The 27,847-nt window shown below is 39.1% G+C and overlaps 1 protein-coding gene across 1 annotated transcript in view; it reads left to right on the top strand.

Annotated features, from left to right (window-relative positions):
- RYR2 (ryanodine receptor 2) overlaps positions 1 to 27,847 on the top strand; it is a 517,690-nt gene that overhangs the window by 260,447 nt on the left and 229,396 nt on the right. The window contains exons 29-36 of the mRNA XM_049697219.1: positions 970 to 1,144; positions 15,171 to 15,379; positions 16,005 to 16,357; positions 18,478 to 18,592; positions 20,137 to 20,297; positions 22,345 to 22,504; positions 22,878 to 22,964; positions 26,591 to 26,817. Coding sequence (XP_049553176.1) covers positions 970 to 1,144; positions 15,171 to 15,379; positions 16,005 to 16,357; positions 18,478 to 18,592; positions 20,137 to 20,297; positions 22,345 to 22,504; positions 22,878 to 22,964; positions 26,591 to 26,817 — 1,487 coding nt within the window. The remainder of the gene's footprint in view (positions 1 to 969; positions 1,145 to 15,170; positions 15,380 to 16,004; positions 16,358 to 18,477; positions 18,593 to 20,136; positions 20,298 to 22,344; positions 22,505 to 22,877; positions 22,965 to 26,590; positions 26,818 to 27,847) is intronic.

A 27,847-nucleotide genomic window follows, 5' to 3' on the forward strand; every position in this document is an offset into this window, starting at 1 on the left:
AGGCCAACTGACCCACTGTGTTCTGAAATATTGCAATTCTTGAATCCTGTTTTTTATTTCAGATGGAAAAATTTAACACCTTTTGATACCTAATTTAGTTAAAATTTTAAAAAAGTACAATGTGTTATGCTTTAGAAGAATCAAATCATTGCTTTGCATTGGTGACTACATCCCGTTATACGTCAGTTCACAGTGAAGGTGATACTTTAGGGAAAAATTTAAAGATTTTTCTGACAAAATATTTAATATAACTAATTTTGTATCTGTAAATCAGTGGAACATAGTTATAGATTAAAAAGTGACATTTATCCTATGTTTCACAGGCATTTATGAGATTTTATGTGTATTATATAAGGCAGTGTTGACATATATATTCAATTTTTGGCTTACTATTTCAGTAAATATCTTGAGAATATATTTGAGTTTGATTTGAACCTTTTTTGATTTTAGTATGTACTGAAATGCTTCTAGATTTCTATTCTGCTGAAGTGCGAGTGCCTTTGCTTCCAAGGAATGGGATTTTATTTTGAAATAGATGAAAACTAGAATGTCATTTTCTCTGATCAGTTCCCAGTTGAGTCTCTGGTCATACTTCTCTGTATTTGGGGGAGTAGAGAAAAGCAACCCATATCCTGGGAAGCATTCATTGTAGTGAGAAAAATAAATTTCTAAAGAGACAGTTTTTCTTTTAATAGAAAAGATGTGGGGTTTGATTTTTTAAATATTAGACTCTGAAAATCATGAAATAGCATTTGGGTTTTTCTCAAGGTTCAATAACCTACAATGTTAGTATCGGGTTCAGCATCCCCGGGCACCTCCACATTGCTTTGTGCATTTCTGTAGACAGATGTGCTGACTATACTCCTTCCTCCCGCTGCGTTAATACAGAGGCTACTGTGTGAGCCGATTAGGGGTGGGTGCGTGCTGTTCTGCTGGCTTTCTCTGTGACAATGACTCTTCTGTCCCTAGGCCCAGCGGTGGCACCAGGGCAGTGAGCACTATGGGCGCTCTTGGCAAGCAGGCGATGTTGTGGGGTGTATGGTTGACATGACAGAACATACCATGATGTTCACACTGAACGGCGAAATCCTTCTGGATGATTCGGGTTCAGAATTGGCTTTCAAGGACTTTGATGTTGGTGATGGTAAGTGTACTGCATCTCGTGTCGTTTTCAGGTTTGGGGCACAGTAAAGCTCTTTGTTCTGATGCCTCTTGACCAGCCTTCTTGGTTTGAGGGTGAGCCAGCAGATGAGTTGCAGCTGTAGATCACAGGGTTGCCATGTGGCTTATTTGGTTCAATACCCTTGAAATTACTTTAGCAGAAACTGTCTCTCTGCTACTTAGCTAGGATTCCCATAAGGCAGAAATGGCTTTTATGAGTGTGAATAAGAAAAGAAATGGCAGGCAAAAGGACGGTTTTCCACAAATACTAAATATTCGTTTAGAACTTCCCTGTTTAATCAACTGCTTATGGCTTCTATCTGTTCATTCATTTCAAAAAAAAAAAAAAAAATGTAATGAGAACCTACCAAGTATCAGGCCCTCTGCTGGATGCTGAGATGACAAAGCTGTCCTATCTTTATGCAGGTGATAGAATACCAGGGGAAGTTCTCACTTGTATAATTTCTATTCAGTGAATAAGGTCTAAAATAAAGAAATGCAGAAAGTTCTATGGAAGCACAATGCAGGGAAAAAATACCTCTGCCTGTGGGGCTCTGAGATGACCTTGAACAGGGTTGTAAGAAAAGGACAAAAGCCCTTTATGAAGCAAATGAGAAGGTAGGTGTTCTTTAGAGCTGTACTTCCAGTAGACTGGCCACATGGGGTTATTTGAATTTACATTAATTTAAGTGAAATAGATTAAAAAATTGAGTTTCTCAGTGGCACTTGCTACATTTCAAGTGCTCAGTAGGGTCCTATGGCTAATGGTGCCCTATTTGACAGCAGAGATGGAGAACATTTACATCATCACTGAAAGTGGTAATCTAGAGCATATAAATAAGATAATATCTAACAAAATATTTTATATATATCTCATTTCAAAATGAGCTAACAGTTTTTTTCAAAATGGCTTTGAATATATCCTATTACTTGAATATATATGTATATATAGTCTTGGATTTTAAGATATACCCCAATAAATACTTTTAATACTCTGTAAACTTGTTGCCAATCCTCAAAAAGTTAGCCAGCTCATTATTTGCATTAAGTTCTATAGTTATTCATTCAACAGGCTTTTGAGCAGGTATGACCATCATTTCTCAAACACAGCTTTGTGAAAATAATAGGAATTTTGCATTTTTATAACTTAATTTCTATTTTGCATACCTGTATCGCTGGGTGGCGGGTGAAACTGATGCTGAGAACGCAGCCTCTGTGTACCGGTGCCAAATCAAATCTCAGAGCAGAGTTTTGGGTTGAAGTAGAAAAGAATAGCTTTAGTGCTTTGCCAGGCAAAGGGGGACACAGTGGGCTCCTGCCCTCAAAAACTGTGTGCCCCAACCTGGGAGGATTTGGTGAGGAGTTTTATAGCATTGGTTCAAGGACGGGGTTGCTGATAAGATTAGGGTGTGTGCAGGGCCTGCAGTCCTTTAATCTGGTCTCAGGTAATCTGATGAGTTTCTGTGGTTCCTTTAATCTGACCTGAGGTGGTCTTCTTGAAGAGCTTCTCTGGCTCCTTTAATCTGGAATGAAGAATGCTGACATCTTCCATTTGTTGAGGGTTTAGTTCTATAAAGGGCTTAAAGATATTGTTATATGTATCCCTTGAGGCAGAGCCAGGACCCTGCCTCAGGGCTGCACTATTGTTTCTGGGCTGTTCCTCCCTTGTTTCTGCATCCCCTCCCTTCCCTGATTAGCAACTGTTCAAATCTGCTCTTTGGAACTCAAGGAAGGTTGTGGAGGCTGGAGTCTGTTCCCTACAAACAAGAAACGGAAGACACAGAAAGGCTTTCGGCCCCAGGAGCCCCAAGGGTCCTGCTCAGTTTCAAAACTGGCCCTCTAACCTTCCATCACCTATCTCCCCTCCTGTAGTATTGCTTTTAGCAGTGTCAGCATATCACAGGGAAGGTGGGAGAAGGACTTCTTTCTATGTTATCTGTCTATACTGTCCAATACTATGGATATGACCTGAGATTTTTTTTTAATTGGTTGTTATTTTAAAATGCTTGCATGTGATGTGTTTCTTCTCATGAAGTTAAATTCTTGAAATGCCTGTGTGAGTTTTACTTGTTTGATTTATATGACGTAGATTCACAGAATGATGTTAGAATTATAAACAATGCAGAACGCCCGTTCATACTATTTAAGCACATAATGTTCATGCTACAGCCCTGTCACAGAAACCAATCACCATTGTAGTGATGAGCTAGCTAGGCTCTGAGGTGAGTCTGAGTGGCGCAGTCATACAAACAACTTTGTTTTTTGACTTCACACTTCACGTAATTTTGAAAATTTTAAAAATGACTTGAAACTTAGCCTGATAACTCAGTTATCGAGTTAGTACAGCATTCTGATGAACTGTCTGAAAATTTTATGGTCCATCAGTTGGATTATTGTTGGATGTGTTGGGATGTATCCTTTTGGTCTCTAAGGCAGATGATAAATTTTATTTAGCCATGACCATTAACTATTAATTTTTTAGGGGTTAATCATAATTCCACATTTTCTGCCATAAGAAGGACTACAGAGTTTATCCATGCCTGTGACTTCCAAATGCTTTTTGGGAGTGGAATTTTTCCTATTCCTCCCTATTAACTTTACATAGCTTCTTAAAAAATACAGTGGAACTGCTCTGGGTAAAACTACAGTGTGAGGCCCTGAGTTGAGCTCCCTAACTCACCCACCACCACTGAAAGTGAGCCCTGGGGATATCTATGACTCAAAGGAGCATGTTCGAGAAACCATTAATTTAGGAATATACTGTTGTTGCTGAAGTACCAAAGAGGTTTCATAAGTGCTCTATTTTCAAATTGTTCTTATACCTAGCTTGTCTTTATGTCTGTGCCATGCTTGATTTGGTATTTTTTTAACATCTTCATAATTTCCTTTTGTTGCTGCAGAGGTAGCTCAGTCATAAGTAAAGCAATCGAAAGAACTGTGTGGTAAGACGGATAGAAAATTTTCTCTATATAAAATATATACATATACATGCACGCACACGCTGCAGATCCTATCTGATCAGCTTGGTAGACAACATGGCTAAACATATTTTGATGTCTCTGCCTTTTGTACAGCTCACACAACTGAAATGATGTCTTGACTAGTATAAGTTGTTTCTAGATAACATCAAAAGGAAAAGCACAAAAATCTTTGAAAGACTGATGGGGTCATCCAGTTAAATCCAGGTCGAGATACAGCCGTACAGTTAGTTCCGGCGAGGATCTGGTTATTCCATAAAGATGCAGGCAGGGCTGTTCTAAAAAGCTACAGATCTCTTTCCCGTATAGGGACTGCACTTTCCCTCAGTGACCACAGACTTGACCTTAAAGCTCATATGTGAACTGGACAAAGAGAAAATTGCTGAGATACACTGGTCTCTGGTAGGAGAACAAGCTCTTCTAGCCTCTCATCTCCCCTCAAAGGACCAGAACTTACATGGTCGAGATCAAGAGCATTGTGTAGTGCTGGAGTGGAGTTCTCAGACTTTAAAAGCTATTTCGTCTATGTGGCAGGTCCTCTTTTAGGATTCTCCCTTCTATTTGATTTTTTTAAAAAAACCTCTTCAGAATATCTCTAAGTAAAACAAACAGATTAATTGAATCTTCATTTTTCAAAGAGTCCTCTGGCTGTAATGTCAGCAAAGGAATAGTGCTGACAAGTGCAGATGCCGTCCCTGGTAAGGTTTTCTGTGAATTTTTCCTCATCTCTTCCTACCATTGTACTGACAAACATTCAGGATCGAGAACGGGGAGAGCCCAAGGAAAGAGCTGGCAGCACCCTCTGTTGTAGGCAGAATTTTAAGACTGCAACCTCTAGGAGTCCTGATCCCTGGTGGACATGCCATGTATAACCCTCTCTTCTTGAGTGTGGGCAGAATCTGAGTATGATGGGGTATAGCTCTCATGATTAGGTTACTAACCAGTTGACTTTGAGTTAATCAAGTGGAGATTAGCCATATGGGCCTGACCTAATCAGGTGAAGCTCTTAAAAGAGATTGGTTCCTTCTTGAAGTCACAGAGATCCAAAGTGTGAGATAAAATCTTCTCCTGGACTGGAAGGAACAAACTGTTGTGGTGTGAGAGGGCCACATGGTGGAAATCTGAGAACAGCCCCTGGTTGATAGCTGGCAAGAAAAAGGAGACCTCGGTCCTACAACCACAAAGAACTGAATTCATTTAACAACCAAGGAACTGGAAAGAGGATTCCGAGCCTCAGATGAGAACACAGTCCAGCCAGTACCTTGATTTCATCCTCATGACGCTAAGCAGAGAACCCCAGTCATGCCATACCTGGACTTCTGACCTATAGAACTAGGAGATAATAAATGGGCATTATTTTAAACTGATAAGTTTGTGGTAGTTTGTTCAACAGCAATGGAAAACAAATACATTGACCAATACATTTTTAGTTTCAACTGAATCTTCAGACTCGCAAAACTATCAAAGGGCATCCTTAGTGCCTGTCTACTCAGAAAGGTAGAGAAGAGGAATTAATGCTTGCAGACTGGTCTACCTCAAGCATTTCTCTTCGTCAAGAATCTTTAGATGTATTCCCCCAGTCCATACACAGTTAACTAATCAGGAGTTAATTTTATCACAAATCAAGTTGCCCGTGACATAGAAGATACTCTAACTTTTACCCACAGAGACCTGTTAGCCAATTGAGATATGATGCCCTATAGCAAGAACCTGAAAGGGGTTCTTCTGATTCATCCAGAGTCTAGTTCATCTTATCAAAGCCAGAGATTATTCCATATCAAATTAGAGACTGAAGCTTTTTTTAAATGATAATTTTTATATGGAGCATGCCTTGATATACTTCCTTGGGAGCCCAGTGGAGATGATTCTTACCATGTTAGGTGGGGAACAAGAACAGGGCTAGTAGAGAATAAATATATTTTTGTATATTTTACCACATTGTTCTTTTGATTGCTTTACTAGCCAATATATTTATGTCTGAGCTGACGTTCTCTGTAGCAATAAGAAGAAATGATGAAGGTGGTAAAAATCCCAAATCAAGCATGGCACAGATATAAAGACAGGTAGTTGTGAGAGGAATTTAAATATAGAGCATTTATAAACTCTTTTAGTACTTTAGTTTATTCTTGTGCTACAAAGGCTCTAGTCCTAAATTGGTTTTCAAACTTGTAATAGACAAGAAAAAGAAACTGGAAATGTTAAGAATTGGAATAAGAGGAAAAGCAATCTATAATTATTTGCAGATAATTTAATCATTTGCAGAGAAAACCCTATAGAACCTACAGACATTACTAGGAATAACTGGAGCATTTAGCAAGGTAGCATTTCTATACTAACAGAAAACTAAATTAAATAGAAGATACCATTTACAGTCACGTCAGGTGTTTTCAGTAATCACTAGTTATCACTTTAACAGAAGATGTACAATACTTTTACAGAGACAATCACTGAACTTTATTGAGAGGTAAACTTCACTATGAAATTTATCATATTTGGTCAACTGATCTTTGACAAGCATAACAAAAATGCATAGTGAGGATAGTGTCATCTCTTTCATAACTGGCGTTGGGATAATAGGATATTCATATGCAAAGAATGAAATTGGACCCTTATCTAATTTTGAACCACACAGAAAATGTTTTTGTGACTGTGCACAACATGATTTTGGACTATACACAAAAATCAACTCAAAATGGATTAAAAACTTAAACATTAGACTTGAAACTGTAAAACCCGAAGAAGAAAATATAGGGGAGAAGCTATTTGACGATGGCCTTGGCAGTGATTTTTTCAACCACAAGAAAAGTCAACAGAAGGAAAAATGGACAAGTGGAATTAAACTAAAACCTTTCTGCACAACAAAGGAAACCATGAACACAACGAAAAGGCAACCTATGGAATGGGAGAAAATATTTGCAAATCATATATCTCATAAAGGGTAATCCAAAATATATAAGGAACTCCTGCAACTCTGTAGCACAAACCAAAACCAAACAAACAAAAACCAAATAACCCATTTTAAAAATGGTCAAAGAAACTGAACAGATATGTAAAGTGCTCTCTCCATCACTAATCACCGGGGAAGGGCAAGTCAGAAACACGAGATATCATCTCACACCTGTAAGAACGTTTCTAGTCAAAAAAACCTGAAGGTAACAAATGTTGGTGAGGGTGTGGAGAAAAGGGAACCCTGGTGCACTGTTGGTGGGAATGTAACTTGGTGCAGCCACTGTGGAAAACAGTATGGAGGTTCCTCAAAAAATTAAAACTATAACTACCATATGCTCCAGCAAAACCACTTCTGGCTATAGATCTGAAGGAATAGAAATTAGGATCTCAGGGAGATCTCTGCACTCCCATGTTCATTGCAGGATTACTCACAATAGCCAAGATATGGAAACAACCTAAGTGTCTGTGGATAGATGAATGAATAAAGAAAATGTCTGTGGTATTTTGCTATGGCAACCCGAGGAAACTAATACACGACCCCTCTGCGCTTATACCCCATACTCACCTAGAACCATTTTCAATTTACTCTTATGTAAGAGCTTAGTGTTACCAGTAAGTTGAAGAACTAATCATATCCTTAATTTAAAGCAAGGCAGAGAGTCATTTAACATCTTGCCAGATGGTGAGAGAATAGTTATTTTGTCTGGAGGTTACCTGTGTTTTACAGAGTAGGCTCTGGGATGTATCTTGCGTTGTGTAAATGTCTCATTACACTGGAGCTTTTTCAAGCTTGTCAGCTCTTCTGTAAGTAAAGATGATCTCAGGGCCCTCGGGTTCTACACCCGTAATGATTATAATCAAATCCAGAAAGGATGCTTTTGATTCTGTATCTGCCACTTGAAAGGACAGTGAGCAAAACTGAATTCCTGGTGCCGAGACTGCATGGACTTCCTTTCCTTGGCAGAAAGCCAGAAGAATATTTTTGTAATTAAAATAGCTGCATAGCTTTAGGCAGAAAAGACCTCTAAGGAAAAAGAGAAGGATAACTTTCCATTATTGATTTTATTTTGCTGCCTTTAAAAAAAGAAAGAAAAAACCAGAATATAGAACCGTCAGTCTCTACTTACAATACAATATTCTTTTTACCCTCAGTTGAAATATGCACTATTTGGCAGACGTGTATGGCTCATCCAGAAGAGTAGCTGTCAACACGGTGTGAAATCAGGTGGGGTCTGTACTGTCCCAAATACCTACCTTCCTGGCTCCATCATATAACGTCTGTCCATTCTGTCACTAGTGACATTCTGTACAGCTTGCTGTTGGTACAGACCTGGGACCCAGGTTTGTATCAGACCCGGGAAAGTAACGTTATTGGGAATCGCCCTAATTAAAAATAAACTATTGTTGAAGGAAGGAAGAAGTTGGGATTATGACTCACTGCAGTGGAGCAATTCAAACAGTCAGGGAATTGGGTTGGGACCCTACATATTTTGAGTGAAGATAAAGACAGTTACAAAGCGGTAGACAAATTCTGAAGAGTAGGAAGATGATGGAAACCAGCATAATCAGTCTCATAGTTTTCTCTGGAATCAGAAAGGGAAGCTGTCCTAGAAACACTCTGGGTATTTGCAGGAATGAAACTCTTAAATATGTACTACATTCATGGAATACTTCAAGCAGTGAGGAGATTTTTCATATTTAGTGTTAAATTTCAGATTATTATTTAATATATAGCTTTTGAGCTTATGTGTATGTAATCTAAACAACATGTTGTTTGGGGAAATTCATTGTGAAATGATTGGGGAATTCAGTGAAATTCAAACTGCTTAGCCTAAACTGATCCGTTAATTGACAGTTAAATTTTATACATTGATGAACAGAGGAAATTTGTACCTTACAGACCATTTTGAGAATGAATACAGTTTGTAGGTGGCTAATGAGGTAATTTGTGTATATACTAGCCTATCCGCAAATTGTCAGTTTTGCATATAGTGAATGAATGTTTCAGGTACTAGGGGTAATACAGATGTACAACACCAATGGCTTATTTGCAACACCAATGGCTTATTACTTATGAATGCTATAGAGCCAAACAGCAAGATTGAATGTTTAAATTGTACTGAAAAGATTAAGGAATCAGAATAAAGGATGTCAGAACCCTGTGTATATTAAGCGTTCTTTTTTTCTGGATTTGGACTGATGGAGAGAATGTGATGGCTTTAAAATGATATTCAAGGTCAAACATAAAAGTTCTACTGCTTTGTTTATCTGAAATAAACCAAGAGCCAGGAAGAAAGTTTGGGAATGTCCCTATTGTGCCAGCATTGATGTTACAGAGTCCATGCACTAAACGTGCATTTCCATCATGGAAAATTCCCTAAGACCTCACTTAGCATAATTCCTTAATTCATTTTCGAAGCCAACATGAAACAGAAGCAACAAATATCATGTCTGAAGCCCTGGGTTCTAGACCGTATTCTGAAAATCATTCTTCCCATATGATCTTGGGCAGATGGCCAGCCCCTCTGTTTTCATATCCTTAAAATAAAAAACACTAATTGGAAATGGTCTTTTCATGCCCCTTGCAAGTCTAAAGAGCCCAGAAATCTAAGGCAAGTGTGTTTTGTTTTTGTTTTTCCCTCCTTCTCTGCATTCTTGATTCAACTTTTAGCATCCCATTCAACTAGCTGTAGGACCTTCGACAAGATGATTTAACATCTTAGTTGTTTCCTCATCTTGAAAAGTGGGGTTAATATTTAATAATAAGTGGGAGGTCTTCTCTGGCAGTCCAGTGGTCAAGACTCCGTGCTTCCACCACAAGGGGCATGGGTTCAATCCCTGGTGGGGGAACTAAGATCCTGCATGCCGCACAACGTGGCCAAATTTTAAAAAAAAAGCATAATAATAATAATGAATGGGAAAGTGCTTATATTTTATCTGGCACCTAGTACGCCACCAGTAAATGTTACCCTTCCTTCTGATCGAATTACTCAAATTTACATGTTAGTATAATATCGGCCATTTTTGTCTGCTCTGGGCCGTTTGGTTTGGCTTATAAATGTTGATTCCTATCTGTATTTTAGAAAATTTGAAATCTGAAATCGTATATTCTTAGGAAAAGCTGGTATGCTTGTGATCTGCGTTATCTTCTTTTCACGCCGGCCTCTCAGCGCCACATCCTGTGACCGCCAGTTCTTTTTGCTGGACTTGCATGCTCCCAACACACCCCTCTGCCCAGGAGCGAAGAGTCTTCTCAACAGAGAAAGTTAAAATTTGCTGTAGCCATCTGTCTTTTGTTGGAGGAAGCCGTTTAACCATAAGCTGTAGCTACTGTTTTAACAGATTTACAAATAGCTAGGGCGGGTCTGGCACAGGCCCAAGTAACCAATTGGACTCCTGTGTCCTAATTTAAGACCCACTGCCAGGAAGAAAACTTCCCTTAGATACATCAGACTTTGTTATGTGCAGGGTGTCAGTTAAGGCATTTGGAATAGAAGATCGAGAACACAAAGGACAGGAAGGTAGGACCAACATTTCACCTGTGCCGGGGTGTGTGTGTGAATTTGTGGAAGTCTGTTTCATTGGGTTGGAATATTTTTGCGTTCAGCATACCTCAAGCTAATAAAGAATTGAACCTCAGTTATCATGTTTTGCTATAGGAAATGATTAAGAGTGAGGTCATTTATCAACTTGTCTTATGTATTCATGGCAAAACATTCCGTCAGTCCTGATAGCATTTATGATTTCCTGACATTGTGTTATGTATATTGGTAACTATTTATTTATTCTTTATCTGCCTTCTGTACATAAAGATAAGCTCCGGAAAGGTAGGGACTCCTTTTTGTTCTGTTCACAGCTGTATTTCCAGTGCCTAGAGTAGCGGTTGGTACCTGGTCGGTGTTCTTTAGATATTTGCCAAATGGAGGGACCTGATACACAATGTTTGAATATTGAAAACTTAGAGCAGGAGTTGGCAAACTAAGGTCTGAGGGCCACATCCAGCCTGCCACCAGTTTTTGTGAGTAAAGTTTTATTGGGACACAGCCATGCTCCTTTGTTTACGTACTATCTGTGGCTGCTTTTGCGCTGTAACACAGGCTTGAGTAGTTTTCACCGAGACCATATGGTCCAGGAAACCTAAAATCTCTACTCTTTGGTGATTGCAGGCCTGAATTAAAGCACGGAGCTTGAGATCTGGCAGACCTGGGTTTATTTTCTGGCCACTTAGCTGTGATTTAAGCCGAGATTGGACTTAACTCACTGGAAAAAGATAATAATGATTCCTGTCTCAATGAATGGTCGTTAAGGGTCACTGCGATGAACACTCAGGGAATTAGCTGCTGTTAGGGAGCCTTGTGTGTTAAGCATTTCATCTGTTGTCAGCACATTTATTTGCAGGGCATTGGCCGAATGGAAGTGACTGAGGCCTGGCCCTTTCCCATGTGGCCACTGAAAAGTACCTGGAGTTTTTCCTCCACTCTCTATCTGCTTTGATACCATTGCCATGTAGTTGTTCCTGCTGTGATATGCTAATTTTAAAAATGTAGTTTTTAGAAATATCTGTTGTTTTATTATCATAACAGCTATTAAAACTGCATCTTCTGAAGTCAGAATACAATTTAATTTTTATTAAGTTCTACTTCATTTAAATTACAAAGAGAAAAAAGCATAATTTTTACTTATGGATGTACTTTCACAGATACATTCCTTTAAAGGAGACCAAAACGCTAAAGCAGTGAAAAAACCATCTACTGCTATAAGCTAATGAAAAAGTGTATCTATTTGTCTTTCATAAAATTAATATATTCTTTTTGAGCATTTGGAAAATACAAAGGAGTATAAGAAAATGGTTAAAAATTATATTCCCACTACCCAGAGAGAATTTTGACTTTTAATGTGTTTTTCTGCCATTTAAAGGTTTGAGATGTAAAAATAATTTTTTGCCACCTTTTTTAAACTTAATATTATATATAATATGTTGTCCTAAGGCATAAAAGTATTTTAAGCATAACTTGTGGTAGTTTTACCAATATCATATTTTGAGAAATGTCAGCGTTTTAGAAAAGTGCAAGAATAGTGCAGTGTACACCTGTGTACGCTTCACCTGGAATCGCCAGTTTTAAAATGTTGCCATGTTAGTTTTACCTCCCTGTATAGTTTTATTTTGGTGAGCCCTGAACATGATTTTTAATGACTACACCTATTTAATCTTGTGTATGTATCATAATTAACCATTCTCTTATTACACCTATTAGTTTCCTTTACCTTTTTTTTTCCCATTTAAAATTGAGTTTAGTGGGCGTATATATTAAGCACTATACATACAGGATCTTGTTTTTAAAACCATAACCCTCGTGGGTAGATATTACAGAAGAAAGGATTAAAGCTTAGGGAATTTAAGTAACTTGCCAAGAAGTGGTGGAGCTGAAACTTGAATCCAGGTCTCTTGGATTCCAAAGTCCCTGTTCTTAGTCATTTCCCAGGACTGCCTGTCTGCCCTCTACTTAGATGGTGACTCTTCTGCAAAATCTTCCCAACTTCATCTCTCTACTCTTCCTCGGCTCTTAGCACTCCCTCTTTTTAGATGGGTCAGTAGGTTATTTTATTACTTCTTCACTTGTCTCCCCACCGTATTAGACTATGAGAACATTTAGCTGGGTCTGTGTTAGTGACCTAGTATTCCTTGTTTCTGGCACACAGTAGCTGCTCAATAAACACCTGTTGGATAAAGAAATGAATAGGTGAAAGTGTCTTAATGCATATTGCTAAATCACTTTTCAGCACTCCTGTACTAGTGTAATTTTATTAGCAAGATTTCTGCTACCAAGCTCACTGCACACTCGAGACTAGCAATGAGAACTTGAACTTCAGCAACTTGAAGAACATGTTGTTTGGACCATTTTATATCCACATCATTCTTTCACCTTTCTATACGAGAAAGATGTAGGTATATCCCATTTCCTTAAATGAATATTTTATTTTTACAAAGGCTGTCGTTTGTTGTCATCATAAAATACATATTCATTGAAAAAAATTATTAAATTGAGAGACATAAAAAGAGGGAAAAAGCATTAAAAATCCCACCATTCTGAAACTTTTTTGATTTTAAAAAACCCCTTCTGGTGTTTTTGCATCTTTAAAAATAAGCCATATGTTCCATCTTCCTTTCTCGAAATAATACATACTGTGAATATTTTCCTATATATTAATGATCTTTTGAAAACCAGATTTTCAAAAGCTAGGTAGTATACCATCTCCAGGAAAAGAAAAACACATATTTATTGTCCAAACAGTATTCTATGATTGTATACATAGCCATAGTGAACAGTTTAGGACACAAATCTTTGTGCACAACACTAAATACTTGATTTTTTAGATGAAAATATATCAGACATACAGAAAAGTTCAGATATTAATATAACAAACACCCAAAGATCTACTCTACAGATATTTTAAGGTATCCAGTAACTTCACTTTTAGAGTAGGAACTCCAACTACATATAAAGTGGTTAGAAAGAAAAACGTGTAGCATCAGCAGAGATGTTTCTGCCTCGGTATCCCCTAGTTTATGTCAAATGAATGTTAGGTTTTCCCGTTTGTGCAAATGTAGTTCAAGCTGTCTCAGATCTATTGCATTTATCCAATCCTTTTCTTTGATTCCTTTGGGGGCACTTATTTAAGACAACTTTCCTTGACTACTGCATCAAGAGCTGGCACAGCTGCAGACACAGCTGTGGCTTTTTTAGTTTTAGCTAGAAACTCATCATTCACACTTCCTTGAACCCAGCTGGATGTGTTCTTGCTTCCCGGTTGGTAATGCTATGATTCAACCGTTTATTTAAATATATATTGATGATACAAACTGGATGAAATCATTATGAATTATCAGATGTAATTTCTATTGTCTTGTGCTGTCTTGAGAGTTATACATTGCTTTCACTGCCACTAATTTCAACAAGGAAAGAAATGGACATCATAATGGTAGAAATCTGTCAGCTTATTCTGAGGATCCCCTGCTTTTTTGATCTGCAAGTTAGATCCTCTAATTTGTAGTCTGCATCCCAATACTGACCTTGTTTATTGTGCTGACTACTTGAACTTTCACGTAAAATATTACAAAAAGATATGAAGAGTACATAAATGCCCCCTCCACTGAAAAGTATCATCTCATCCCCTTGCCAGACAGTTGATTCCAAAGAACTCAGACAATTAACAAAATTAATGTAGTTTCCCCTTTTTATTTAATAGTGGAAAGATTAACCATCCCTGCCATACATTGAAATATTTTGTTTTTTTCTTCATTCCTGTTGCTTTTGATTTAGTTTCTTGTTAACTTTTAACTTTTTGATTTCTTATCTTAGCTATTTATGTTAATTTTGCATTACCCTGCTTAATCTATACCAACAGTGACATTGAAGGGAAAGGGACAGATGGAGGAGTTTCAGTAGGATTTTAGCAGCTACTTCCGAATTCTTATTTATATGTATATTTTCTACGCTTAGATCTAGGGTACCCTAGGGGGAAAAAAAGAGGCAAAATTCTCTTCAAAGATCAAAAGCAGCTATAAGTGAATGAACACCTTTAAAAATGTGGCCTCCGATCCTTTTTTTTTTTTCTTCTTCGAGTTACATGTAAAGCTCAGCTGTGTTTGATGTTTGCACATTTCAGGCTCTTTGGCGATGCGCTTTGGCACTTAACTTTCTTTCTCATTTTCCCTCTGCAAGAGAGTCACCTGCACTTCGGGGCTGGGAGGCTGTGGGGAGGGGGTTGTGGTTCCCAGGATTTCCAGAGGACTCGGGGCCGCTTAGTAGTCACCTCATTTTACAGAAGTCCAGGGTGGAAGAAGGGACTTAGCTCGGGCCCACATTTAAGGAATTACGATGCCAAGAGCAAATACTGGTCTTCTGATACTCACATTTAATAGTTAGTGTCCGTGGTCTCTTTACTCCACTATTGTTTTCACCTCAGAGCAACGGTTCTCACAAAGCTAAGAGTTTTAGAGCAATACTTTTGGTGATTCCATGCTAAAAGGATCTTATACGAATGATACTGAAGATTTTGATGTATTTTTTTTCTTCCCAGGATTCATACCTGTATGTAGCCTTGGAGTGGCTCAAGTGGGCAGGATGAACTTTGGAAAGGATGTCAGCACCTTGAAATATTTCACCATCTGTGGCTTACAAGAGGGCTATGAACCATTTGCCGTTAACACGAACAGGGATATTACCATGTGGCTAAGCAAGAGGCTTCCTCAGTTTCTCCAAGTTCCATCAAACCATGAACATATTGAGGTTTGCTTTTCCTTTGAAAATCAGACCATTGCCAAAAACCAGGAGCGGGTGTTCCTACTTGGACAGTTACTGTCATTTACTTAAAATGATGGCTCTGATGTGTTCCACTGTAGGGGAATCTAAGGACAGGATTACCCTCTGATTTTAGGTACTTATGAGAGGCTGATTAGACTGATTACCTACAGTTAATCCTCGAACAACTTCGGGGTTAATCTGCATATAATTTATAGTCGGCCCTCTGTATCCACGGATGCAGCCAGCCGCAGATTATGTGGTGCTATAGTACTTACTATTGAAACATACCCACATATAAGTGGATCCAAGCAGTTCACACCTGCGGTGTCCAAGGGTCAACTGTATATAATTCTTTTCTTATGGAGGCAATGTCAGGCTCCATCTGAATATATACAGTTTTAACATGAATTCCCAAATCATCTTCTGAGTTAGAAACAGAACTGTGAGTATGTCTGTAACACAGCAGTCCCTCTATTTAATGATCTCATTTATAAAATTATGCCATGGGCGGGCCATGTTTTGGGTTGTAAAGGTGTGATGCACGTTAGGGTTTTAGAATCAGGAAACGGACGGTGATGAGCATTTGAACAATCACGTCTTCATTTGTTAGGTGACCAGAATTGACGGCACCATCGACAGTTCCCCGTGTTTAAAGGTCACTCAGAAGTCCTTTGGCTCTCAGAACAGCAGCACGGATCTCATGTTTTATCGTCTGAGCATGCCCATCGAGTGCGCGGAGGTCTTCTCCAAGACTGCGGCTGGAGGGATCCCTGGTGCCGGTCTCTTTGGGCCCAAGAATGATTTGGAGGATTATGATGTGGATTCGGACTTTGAGGTTCTCATGAAGACAGCTCATGGCCATCTGGTGCCAGATCGAGTGGACAAAGACAAAGAAGTTACAAAACCAGAGTTTAACAACCACAAAGATTATGCTCAGGAAAAGCCCTCTCGTCTGAAACAAAGGTCATTGATACATGCAAAATGATTTAAAAATTTTTTTTTAATTTAAATTTTTAAATGATTTTAAATATGTAGTTATTATGTTAGGGGATCACTGGAGAGGGTAATAGTGGGTAAGGGATTTCCAAAGTCAATTTTTTCTTCCTCTTCCTCCTTCTTTATGTACCAAGGATTCTACAGAAGAAAAAGCAGCCTGTTGGCCAGCTAATTTGTTACCACTAACAATCTATCTCAAGAGTTACTTTTTCTATGAATTTTTTTTTTTTTTTTTTTTTTTTTTTTGCGGTACGCGGGCCTCTCACTGCTCTGGCCTCTCCCGTTGCGGAGCACAGGCTCCAGACGCGCAGGCTCAGCGGCCATGGCTCACGGGCCCAGCCGCTCCGCGGCATGTGGGATCTTCCCGGACCGGGGCATGAACCCATGTCCCTTGCATCGGCAGGTGGACTCTCAACCACTGCGCCACCAGGGAAGCCCCTATGAATTTTTTTTTTGTGGTAAAAATAAAAGTTAGCATCTTAAACATTTTTAAGTATACAGTTCAGTAGTGCTAAGTATATTCACATTGTTGTGAAACAGATCTCGGAACTTTTTTAGTTTGCAAAACTCTGAAACTCCACACCCATGAAATAACGTGCCTTTTCCAACCTCCCCCAGCCCCTGGTCATCACCGTTTTACTCTTTGTTTCTATGAATTTGACTGCTTTAGATACCTCATATAAACGAAATCGTACAGTATTTGTCTTTTTGTGACTGACTTATCTCATGTAGCTTAATGTCCTCAGAGTTCATATGTGTTGTGACATATGTCAGAATTCCCTTCCTTTTTAAGGCTGAATGATATTCCAGTGTGTGTGTATATACACCACATTTTGTTTATCCATTCATCCAATGATGGACATTTAGGGTGATTCCACCTCTTGGCTATTGTGAATCATGCTGTTAAGAACTCGGGTGTGCAAATATCTTTTCACAACCCTACTTTCAATTCTTTTGGATATATACCCAGAACTGGGATGCCTGGTACTTCAGTATTTAAATTTTTTTTTTAATAAATTTATTTATTTATTTTTTTGGCTGCATCGGGTCTTCGTTGCTGCGTGTGAGCTTTTCTCTAGTTGTGGTGAGCGGGGGCCACTCTTTGGTTCGGTGCGCAGACTTCTCATTGCGGTGGCTTCTCTTGTTGCGGAGCACGGGCTCTAGGCACATGGGCTTCAGTAGTTGTGACTCGGGGGCTCTAGGGCGCAGACTCAGTAGTTGTGGTGCACGGACTTAGTTGCTCCACGGCATGTGGGATCTTCCTGGACCAGGGCTCAAACCCATGTCCCCTGCATTGGCAGGTGGGTTCTTAACCACTGTGCCACCAGGGAAGCCCTATATTTAAATTTTTGAGGAAAAAAATTTATATTGTATTCCATAGCAGTTGTACCATTTTACAATCCCATCAGCACTGCACGAGGGTTCCAATTTCTCCAAGTCCTTGTCAACCCTTGTTACTTTCTGGTTATTTGATAGTAGCCATCCTAATGGGTGTGAAGTGATATCACATTGTAGTTTTGATTTCCATTTCCCTGATGATTCGTGATGTTGAGCATCTTTTCATATGCTTATTGGTCATTTGTATAACATGTTTGGAGAAATGTCTATTCAAGTTCTTGGCCCATTTGTTGATTGGGTCATTTGCATTTTTGTTGCTGAGTTGTAGGAATTCTTTGTATATTCTAGATATTAACCTTATCAGATATATGATTTGTATTTTCTCCCAAGAGTTAGTTTTTAAGATGTTTATATTTATATTACTGGTTGAACCTTAGAGTATTCTCTCTGAATAGTACTTTTTAATGGATAAGGAGGTAGATTGTTTTAGCACCCTTTCTTACACTGAATATGAAATTCTCAACCTCAACACTATTGCCATAATTAAATAGATAATTATTTATTGTAAGAGTCTGTCCCTCCCCCACCAAGTTGTGACAACCAAAAATATCTCCAGATTTTGCCAGATGTCCTCTTGGGAGCTAATCATCCTGGCTGACAACCACTCTACTAAGTTAATTATATGTTTGTGTTTGAGATAGGCAGAACATTTTAATGTTGCTTATTCCTAGTCCTCTACTACATTCCAGATTTTTGCTTAGAAGGACAAAGCCAGATTACAGCACCAGCCACTCTGCAAGACTCACAGAAGACGTCCTGGCAGATGAGAGGGACGACTATGATTACTTGATGCAAACGTCCACGGTATGAGGTTGCAGCTTTTGTCATTTATCTCGATTTGTCAGTGAGCATGCTTTGCATTTCAAATAGTTAACATTGATTCGTACTATTTAGCAAGCTTCCTTTTAAAATAATTATTCACTTCTATCTTGGGGACTGAAAAGTTGAAAGATGTATGTGTATTCTAATGGATATTATGCAATAAGAGAGCTATTTTAGGAAAAATAATCCTTAATGGCACCCTCAGTCCTGGTTTTGTTATCCTCTTTCTTGACAGCATTTTATTTGCCACTTAAGTTTTCCAAGTACGTTTTGCAGTTTCTTTTGTCTCAGTGATATGTCTGCAAGATCATTTATCATACTTTGTTAGAGGTCAAGGTGTGCCGTCTGCCATTTTGAATTTTTAAAGCACTTCTCATAAAACGCCAAATGGAAAAAATATATATAGCTGCGCCCCTTTTAGAATGTCCCCATATTTGAACTTGACTTTCACATATCAGATCTGAACTATTTCAGAGTGATTTTAAGGGTTCCAAATATTATGTTAGTGATAGCATATTCAAGGTATAAAACAGGTATAAAAGCTGTAGTGTAGATTATTGTTCTCGTGTCAGCTTGAAGAATTCAAAGCTTACCTGTGTAATGGATTGATGATTTTATCACATAAACATACTATATATGTACTCCCCCATCCATTCATACTTGGAAGTATAAAAGGCTTCAGATCATCTTTTGCTCAGATAGTCTTTTCTCTTTTTCCCATTATTTCTGAAATAATTCAGGATCTCTGTTTTAAGACTTTTCCTTCGCCACATCAGTCCTTTGTGCCTATGGCATTTTGCTTAGGCCAAAGGATTTTTTTTTTTTTTTTTTTGCTGCTTTAAGCTTTGGGTTTTGTTGTTGTTGTTGTTATAGCCTAATTGAATATACTATTATTAGTATTGAATATACTATTATTTTCTTTTTTATTGAAGTATAGTTGATTAACAGTGTTGTGTTAGTTTCAGGTATACAGCAAAGTGATTCAGTTATACATTTGTGTATATTGGGTTGGCCAGAAAGTTTGTTCGGGTTTTTCCATAAGATGTTACGGAAAAACCCAAATGAACTTTTTGGCCAAGCCAATATTGTTTTCAGATTCTTTTCCATTATATCCATTACAAGATATTGAATATAGTTCCCTATACTGTGCTATACAGTAGGACCTTCTTGTTTATCCTTTCTACATATACCAGTTTGTATCTGCTAATTCCAAACTCTCAGTCCTTCCCTCTCCCACCCCCCTCCCCTTGGCAATCCCCAGTCTGTTCTCTATGTCCATGATTCTGTTTCCGTTCCATAGATAGGTTCATTTGTGTCATATTTCAGATTCCACACATAAGTGATATCATATGGTGTTTGTCTTTCTCTTTCTGACTTACTGCATTTAGTATGATAATCTCTAGTTGCATCCATGTTGCTGCAAATATGCCAAACGATTTGAAACAAAGACATATCTTCTTAGACATTGCAAGTCAAAGTTTTGTTTCTTTTTACTTCACCAATACTTGGTGTTGCTGTCTCGACAGTACTATTACTCAGTGAGAATCTTTCCTGGACAAGAACCTGCCAACGTCTGGGTGGGCTGGATCACATCCGATTTCCAACAGTATGATACAGGCTTTGACCTGGACAGAGTTCGTACAGTGACCGTGACTCTAGGAGATGAAAAAGGAAAGGTGCACGAAAGGTTGGTTTTCCTCGATTTCTTACATGAATGACATTTGATAAAAATGTTGATAAACCTAGGCATTTTTTTTCTCTTGGATTTTATGTCCAAGATAGTATTCTGTTTCTAGGAACAGTGTAATCAGACCGTTAATGTCCATGTCCTTTTTGTTACTCATACAAGCCGGTAAGGAATCTGAATATATTAAAAGTGCAAAATCTTATAAAGTAAGAGCAGTGCATCTTTTGGGGGTAATAATCATATATTCCTTCAGGTGACATCGCACACGACTGATGACTTGGGTTACCATGACTTAGCCATTGTTTGAGGATGAGAGACAGGTGACTGTGAGGCATTTAGCCTGTGGTCTGATCTGTACCTTGGGAGCTGGTTAGGAGGTGGGGAGAAAAAGGTGAAGACAGTGTGGGCTAGTGGTTTAGACCAGGTGGACGCATTTGAACTCAGACTGAGGAGCCATGGGTTCTTTCCTCAGCTTTGCCATTGACTCGCTGTGTGGCTTTGGGTAAGTCGGTTACAGTTTCTGTGCCATCCTTTTTCATTTATAAAACAAACCAAACTCAAACCAAACCTTCAAAAAAGTGAAGAAGGCTATCTTCCTTGCAGATAAGACAAGAGAAGATCTGGTCATTTGCATCTACTTTGTGTGCCCGTGCATCCTCTCTGATCTGCTGTGATGGGTCTCATAGAAAGAGCCCCCCCATAACATTGCTTTTCTTTTATACCCGCACCATCATTTTTGGTGACCGGAAGCTCCCTCCCCTGCCTTCAGGTTGTAACACTTGAACCGCAGTGAACTTAGCACTTGAGACAGTGAGCCTAGCAAAAATTCTCCAATGAACAGTGCTTTACGTCAGTATGGGGGGGCCCCAAACCACCTGTTTCCAGGAATATTCTGAGGGATATATTTGATTTTCAGAGATGGGGACCATGAAAGGAGATAATATAGGGATATGATATCTGATTGATGGTTTTGCTGTAGGAAATACAGGCTAGGGAAGGTTGTTGAATCTTACATAAATAGAGCATAGAAACACAGCCAACTTTTGACTCTTCAGAAACTGACTTTATCTCCGCCTTCTTGCTGTTTTCCTCCTACTTGCCTGTGTTTGCCCTTTTTGCCAGCCTCATTCATACATGCACTGCACAGTAGTAGAGAAAGGAAAGGAGGTGAAACTCAAATCACTTAAGTTTGCTACTATGTCTGGTAAAGGTTTTGTTGAGGGTGAAACTCAGATGGGGTTTGTTGTTAATATCACAGATCTTGTGCACTTCCCAGCTAAGTCTGTCTCTCATAGCAGATCACCAGGAATTGTCCAGAAAGGGGCTTAATTTTAGCCAAATTTTATATCTATCGAATCACTGACAGCTCATGTAGAATTGGCCTAAAGACTTCGATAGTGTTCAGAAACAGGTGCTTCTCATCTCAGGACAAGTGGTTTAAAAAAAAAAACAAAACCCATGAGATTTGTGACCACCTACAGGGGTGGAATAGGGAGGGTGGGAGGGAGACGTAAGAGGGAGGAGATATAGGGTTGTATGTATATGTATAGCTGATTCACTTTGTTATAAAGCAGAAACTAACACCATTGTAAAGCAATTATACTCCAATAAAGATGTTTAAAAAAAAAAACCCATGAGAATGAAAATTACCAATTTGGATGATTATTACATAGTTAAACTTTTTGTGTGTGTATGTGTGTTAGTTTCTGCTTTATCATAGTTAAACTTTTTTGAACCTCAGAAAAAGGTCCAGTTTGGTTTGAGTTTTTGGAGGGAAGGTGCAGGTCAGTTCTCATCCTTGGTTCCAACTGGTTGACCCGTCTTCATTAGGTGTGAAATTGAGAGATTGGAAGACCTGACTCAGAATGTCCACTGAAGTCAATGGAGTTTTGCTCAGAATCACAGAATCGGGCCCACTGTACACCTGTCCCATTTCAGCATGAGCTTGTTGCTTGCACAGCATAACTTAGGTTTAGTTTGCCAGACGTCCATGCTTTCCACGCTACCTGTGCTTGTTCAAAGATAAACATGTTTTTTTGCAATTCAGCATCAAACGCAGCAACTGCTATATGGTGTGTGCGGGTGAGAGCCTGAGCCCCGGGCAAGGACGCAACAACAACGGCCTGGAGATTGGCTGCGTGGTGGACACCGCCAGTGGTCTGCTCACCTTCACGGCCAACGGCAAGGAGCTGAGCACATACTATCAGGTATGTGGTCAGGGATGGCCTTGTGCTTCCAGGGAGGAAACCTTTATCCCCGTTAGAGTGGAGAACACATTTTGTAAATCACAGTAAATTATAAGCTAGAAGGAAATGAAACACAAATGAGTCAATTCTGTAATTTTACTTCTGTTTGAGTAGTAACAGTGCCATAAGCCCTTCAGAGTAAACAGTACATTCCTCCAAAAATGTTCATAGTCCTGAAATGAAATATTCCAAATAATTATTGAAAGAGACTATCTGCATGAGAGGAAGAAAAAGTCTTTTTCTGTAAAGTGTTTCTTAGGTGTTAGGAAGAAAATGTATTTTTTTGTGTGTTCCTTCCTTTACTAATATTATTCAATTCATTTGATTATTTAAGGTGGAACCAAGTACAAAATTATTTCCTGCAGTTTTTGCGCAAGCTACAAGTCCCAACGTTTTTCAGTTTGAGTTGGGAAGAATAAAGGTAAGAAAGACTCATTCCTGGTATTACATTTGGGTTGTTTTTTGTTAGGAAATAGCATTTACTTCTTCTTCAATTAATTCCATACTTTATTAGTACTGATATTAATCACATAAATCATTCTTTAAAAGTTTCCGTATTTGAAAATTCTGTAATCTCGTTAAGGTCACTAGGGTAACATAAGTAATTGGAAAGGGTTTTCTTTGGTTATCATGAGTATTTTATTCAATAAAACTAGGCTTGTACAGAACACAAATGCCAAATTACATACAGCTCAGTAATCACTGAACTCACAGGTAAGCTAGTGAACGGGCTTGAAGAGCTGAAAGTATGCTACATTGTGGTAAATGCAAGAGTGACAGGTATTGAGTACTCTGGGAACATAAATGAAAGGACAACTAAGTAGGATGGGGTGGATCAGGTAAAGCTGAAAGAGGAGATGACATTTAGGTTGATTCTTAACTGTTGAATGACAGATCTCAGGGTACATTTGCTAGGAGAGGGCATTCTAGACAGAGGGTGAGAGAAAGTGAAAATACATAGGCATGAAAGTGCTGAAGGTTAAGGAATTCAGTGTGACTGTAACAAAGGATGCTTCTGGGATGTGGCTAGAGATGAATATGGATGGAAGGTAGTCCAAGTTGAAAAGGCCTTAAATGCCATAGTGAGAAGTGTACACCTATTCCCTGGGCAGTGGTGCCTTACTGGAAATTTGAAGCAGGGGATTGAGTATAATCAAACCTGTTTTGGGAAAATATGTTGGTAGTAATGTGGTGAAATATCTGCCCTCAAAAGAATGAGAGCAGGTAGTAATAATTATCTATCAACAGTCCCTTACTGTCCACACGGGAGAAGGTGATGAGATTCATGGAAGTCATCGTAGAGAGAGAGTGAAATGTAAGAAGGTGTTTTAGGGGAGAGATTAACAGAATTTGTCAATGAATTGGATTAATAGGATTTGTTGAAATTGGATTTGGTGCTGAAGGAGAATGAAGAATCAAAGATTAATTTCTTTTTTCTTACTTTTTTTGGGGGTGGACAGTATAGTTGATTTACAATGTCGTGTTGGTTTCAGGTGTACAGCATGGTGATTCAGTTATGTGTGTGTGTGTGTGTGTGTGTGTGTGTACTCCTTCAGATTCTCTTCCCTTATAGGATATTACAGAATATTGGGTATAGTTCCCTGTGCTATACAGTAGGTCATTATTGGTTATCTATTTTATGTATAGTAGTGTGTATATGTTAATCCGAAAAGGATTAATTTGAATAATTTTCGTTTGGCTAGCCAAGGGATACTAATACAACAACAAGCAGAGGAGCCTGTTGAAATTCAGGAAAAGGAATTGAAATTCGCAATTGTAAACAATGAGATGCTGGGCACCCCTCAGGGTGAATTTGGTAGACAGTTTTACCATGCTGGCTCAGCGACCTTGGACATATTTCTTAAACCATGTGAGCTCAGTTTCTGCCTTTGTAAAACGAGATTCCAGCTGCCACAGAAGAGCCAATACAATATGGACTAAAGGAATCTGTGATTTTTGTTAAGTAGGAGGGCTTTAGTGACCTTTCCAGAAAAATTTCAGTAAAATGATGGAAGAAGCCGTAGTATTTTGTTCAAGATCATTCAATTCATATTATTATTTGAGATTGAACGTGAGGGAAGGGAGGCAGCAGGTTTGGATGACTGAACAGGGAGATCAGCTCGGTGGTTTCTGACCACCAGAGGGGTGGGATAGGGAAGGTGGGAGGGAGGGAGACGTAAGACGGAAGAGATATGGGGACATATGTATATGTATAACTGATTCACTTTGTTATAAAGCAGAAACTAACACACCATTGTAAAGCAATTATACTCCAATAAAGATGTTAAAAAAAAAAAAGTTAAAATTTGACAGAAAAGTGGTAGTTTCTCAGAACCCAGACTCTGCTATTGGTCTATTTGACATTTATGTTTCGTGTTTCATAGATATTGCAGATTGGATTATGTCCGAAACTGGACTGCTGACCATCACTCCCCCCTCCTCCTGACTTGTCTGATCGAGTCTTCCTGATCTGTCAGTTAATAACTCAGACCCCAAACCTTGGAGTCATCCTTGGCTTCCCTCCTTTACATTCCGCATCCCAGTTCCACCCCCCAGCAAATCCTCCACCTTCTGTCCTCTCCCACCACCCCTCCTGCTGATCTGCCCTCCATCACCATCATTTCCCATCTGTATTTTTCGCCACTAGCCTCTAATTCATCCTCACCCCTCTGTTTATCATAGAACAATCCGAGTGACTGTCGTTATTTTAAAATAAAAATCAGACCATGTCACTCACTTCACTGCTCGAAACCCTAGAAACCCTGTTTCCCTGAGAGTAAAAATCAGAGGTCTGATGATGGTTCTCAAGTTCTAAACCTCCTCTAACCCCTCTGACTTCACCTCCTCCTGATGTCCCCTCCGTCACTCCACTGCAGCCACCCTGGCCGCCAGCTCTTCCTCAGACTTGCCAGGCAAACTCCCTCCTTGGGTTCTTTGCATTCACAGTACCCTCTGCATGGAAATTTCTTCCCCTGCATATCCACATGGTTCTTCTCTTTGGATCGTTCTGTAAATGTCATCTTCTCAGTGACACCGTTCTGACCACCCTGTTTATTATTACTGTCCTGCATTCTGATTCCCCCATCCTGTTTTTTTTTTTTCCTCTCCATGACCCCTTTTCTAATAACTATTTAATTACTGATTTTGTTTATGTCTAATGAAAAAGAAATGGAAGCTGTATGAGGGTAGGGATTTTGTCTGTTTTGTTTCACTGATACATTCTCAGTGCCTGATACAAGTGCCTGGGTTTTTTGTCCCCATTAGCAAAAGAGAATAGGAAAGTAGCTTGAGGATGAGCAAGTCTAAATAATGCAGTAGAGAAGGTTCTAGAGGAGAGGAAGAAACCGAAGGTAATGCGGAAAGATGAGATAATTGTTTTATTGGCCCAGAAGAGGAGGCAGGGGTGGTATCACGATCATAAATGAATGAATAAGCTTTGGTAAAGTAGAGACTTTTCTTTCCCTGAGGCCAGACTGCAGGAATTGGAATGGTTGAAGATACATATTAGAGGTGGAGGAAGGTGGAGGAGAAAGAAATTGTGTTTCTTGTTTAATAGTCAGGTTTATCTGTTGAGCTGTCTCTGGTCTATTGCTGGTTACTCAAACCTGAGAAACCTGATGATGAGTGAGGGTGTGAGTAGTTTAAGGATGGATGAAGTGGGTGACAAAGGACAGACAATAAGAGAGGGAGAAAGCCAAGTGGATGTGACCAGTCTTTCGGGATGTTTGGATGAAGGCAGCTAAAGACATGCCCAGCGTCCCTGAGGACCCAGCTTGGTAAAGGAATAGGAAAGATACATGGTTATACTCTCTTGCTCTTGCATTCTCAGTGTGCCATTGAGTATATGGGAAGGAAACATCCCCAAATTTTCTCCACTTGTCCTTTCAGAAACAGCTCAACCCAATTTCTATTAGTTTTTGTATTGACTCTGCTCAACACGTATCGTATCTGTCATTATCTCTTTCCTGTACAGAACTCTAGTCGTCACTTTATTGATCCCCCAGGAGTGTCATCCATTCATTCTTTTTCTGCTTCCCCATCTCCTAGAATGTGATGCCTCTCTCAGCGGGATTGTTCAAGAGCGAGCACAAAAACCCCGTGCCGCAGTGTCCCCCTCGTCTCCATGTGCAGTTCCTCTCACATGTCCTCTGGAGCAGAATGCCCAACCAGTTCTTGAAGGTAGACGTGTCTCGAATAAGTGAACGCCAAGGCTGGCTGGTGCAGTGTGTGGAACCTCTGCAGTTCATGTCTCTCCATATCCCAGAGGAGAACAGGTCAGGCCTGAGCATCCTTCACTGTCTGATGGGGACCCAGCAAATTAGATGCCTACCCCAGGGTTCAGGGGTGGTGCTGGGGAAACAAAATGGGGTTTAAAAAATACTGATTTCTTGGGGCCATGCAGACGTTATTTTGTACATCCCAAGTTTAAGTCTATGTCTCAACTCCTTGGTTACGGAAACAGAATTATTATAAGTGAAGAGGTGATTTGATAGTGTATGATTTCTTTCCTCATTCTTGTTTTGCTTATGAGAATAACAGTAAGTAAAAGTTCAGGCAAGTACAGCTGCCATCTGACTTAAGGCAGCCGAGTAAGAGAGTATCACAGAACTGTAAGACAGTAAAGAGGGAGTCAGAAAAATCTCTTAGTTCAGTCCTTTGTTTGACAGATGGGAAAAACTGAGACCAAGAGATGTCAGTGAAAGAGCATTGTGAAGATACCTTGAGGGCTTTGGAAACAAGTTCACACGCATTCTAGACAGTCATAGTAATAATATAAAGTACACTTAGTGTTCAGAGGTGGCTTTGTTTATGATTTTCAGTTTTTCCATGTGACAGCCAATTAAATTGCAGAGATTTCATTTTAGCAGCCTCATTCTCAGTAAGTTTGGGACCAAGATTTCCCTCCCAAAATATCATTAAAAAGTTAAGTCACAAACTGAGTGAAAACATTTCATGAAAACAATGCAAAGACACACATATTTGTTATTTTTCTTATATTTTAAAACTCTACTCTTAAAAAGCTGTAGGAGCTATGTTCATTTTTATATATTTAGACATGCTTGGCACTTTTATTTCTTTTTAATACTTTTAAAATTTAACCTGTGTTTCGGAAAACAATTGGTCAGTTCCTCAACAAGTTAAATACAGGGTTACCGTAAGAGCCTTCAATTCCACTCCTAGGTATATACCCAAGGGAAATGAAAACATGTCCACACAAAAACCTGTACACGAATTTCAGAGCAGCATTATTCACAGTAGCCAAAAAGTGGGAACAACCCAAATGCCCACCAACTAATTTGTGGA

The sequence above is a fragment of the Orcinus orca genome, chromosome 14 (genome assembly GCF_937001465.1).
Source record: "Orcinus orca chromosome 14, mOrcOrc1.1, whole genome shotgun sequence".
NCBI classification, from domain to species: domain Eukaryota; kingdom Metazoa; phylum Chordata; class Mammalia; order Artiodactyla; family Delphinidae; genus Orcinus; species Orcinus orca.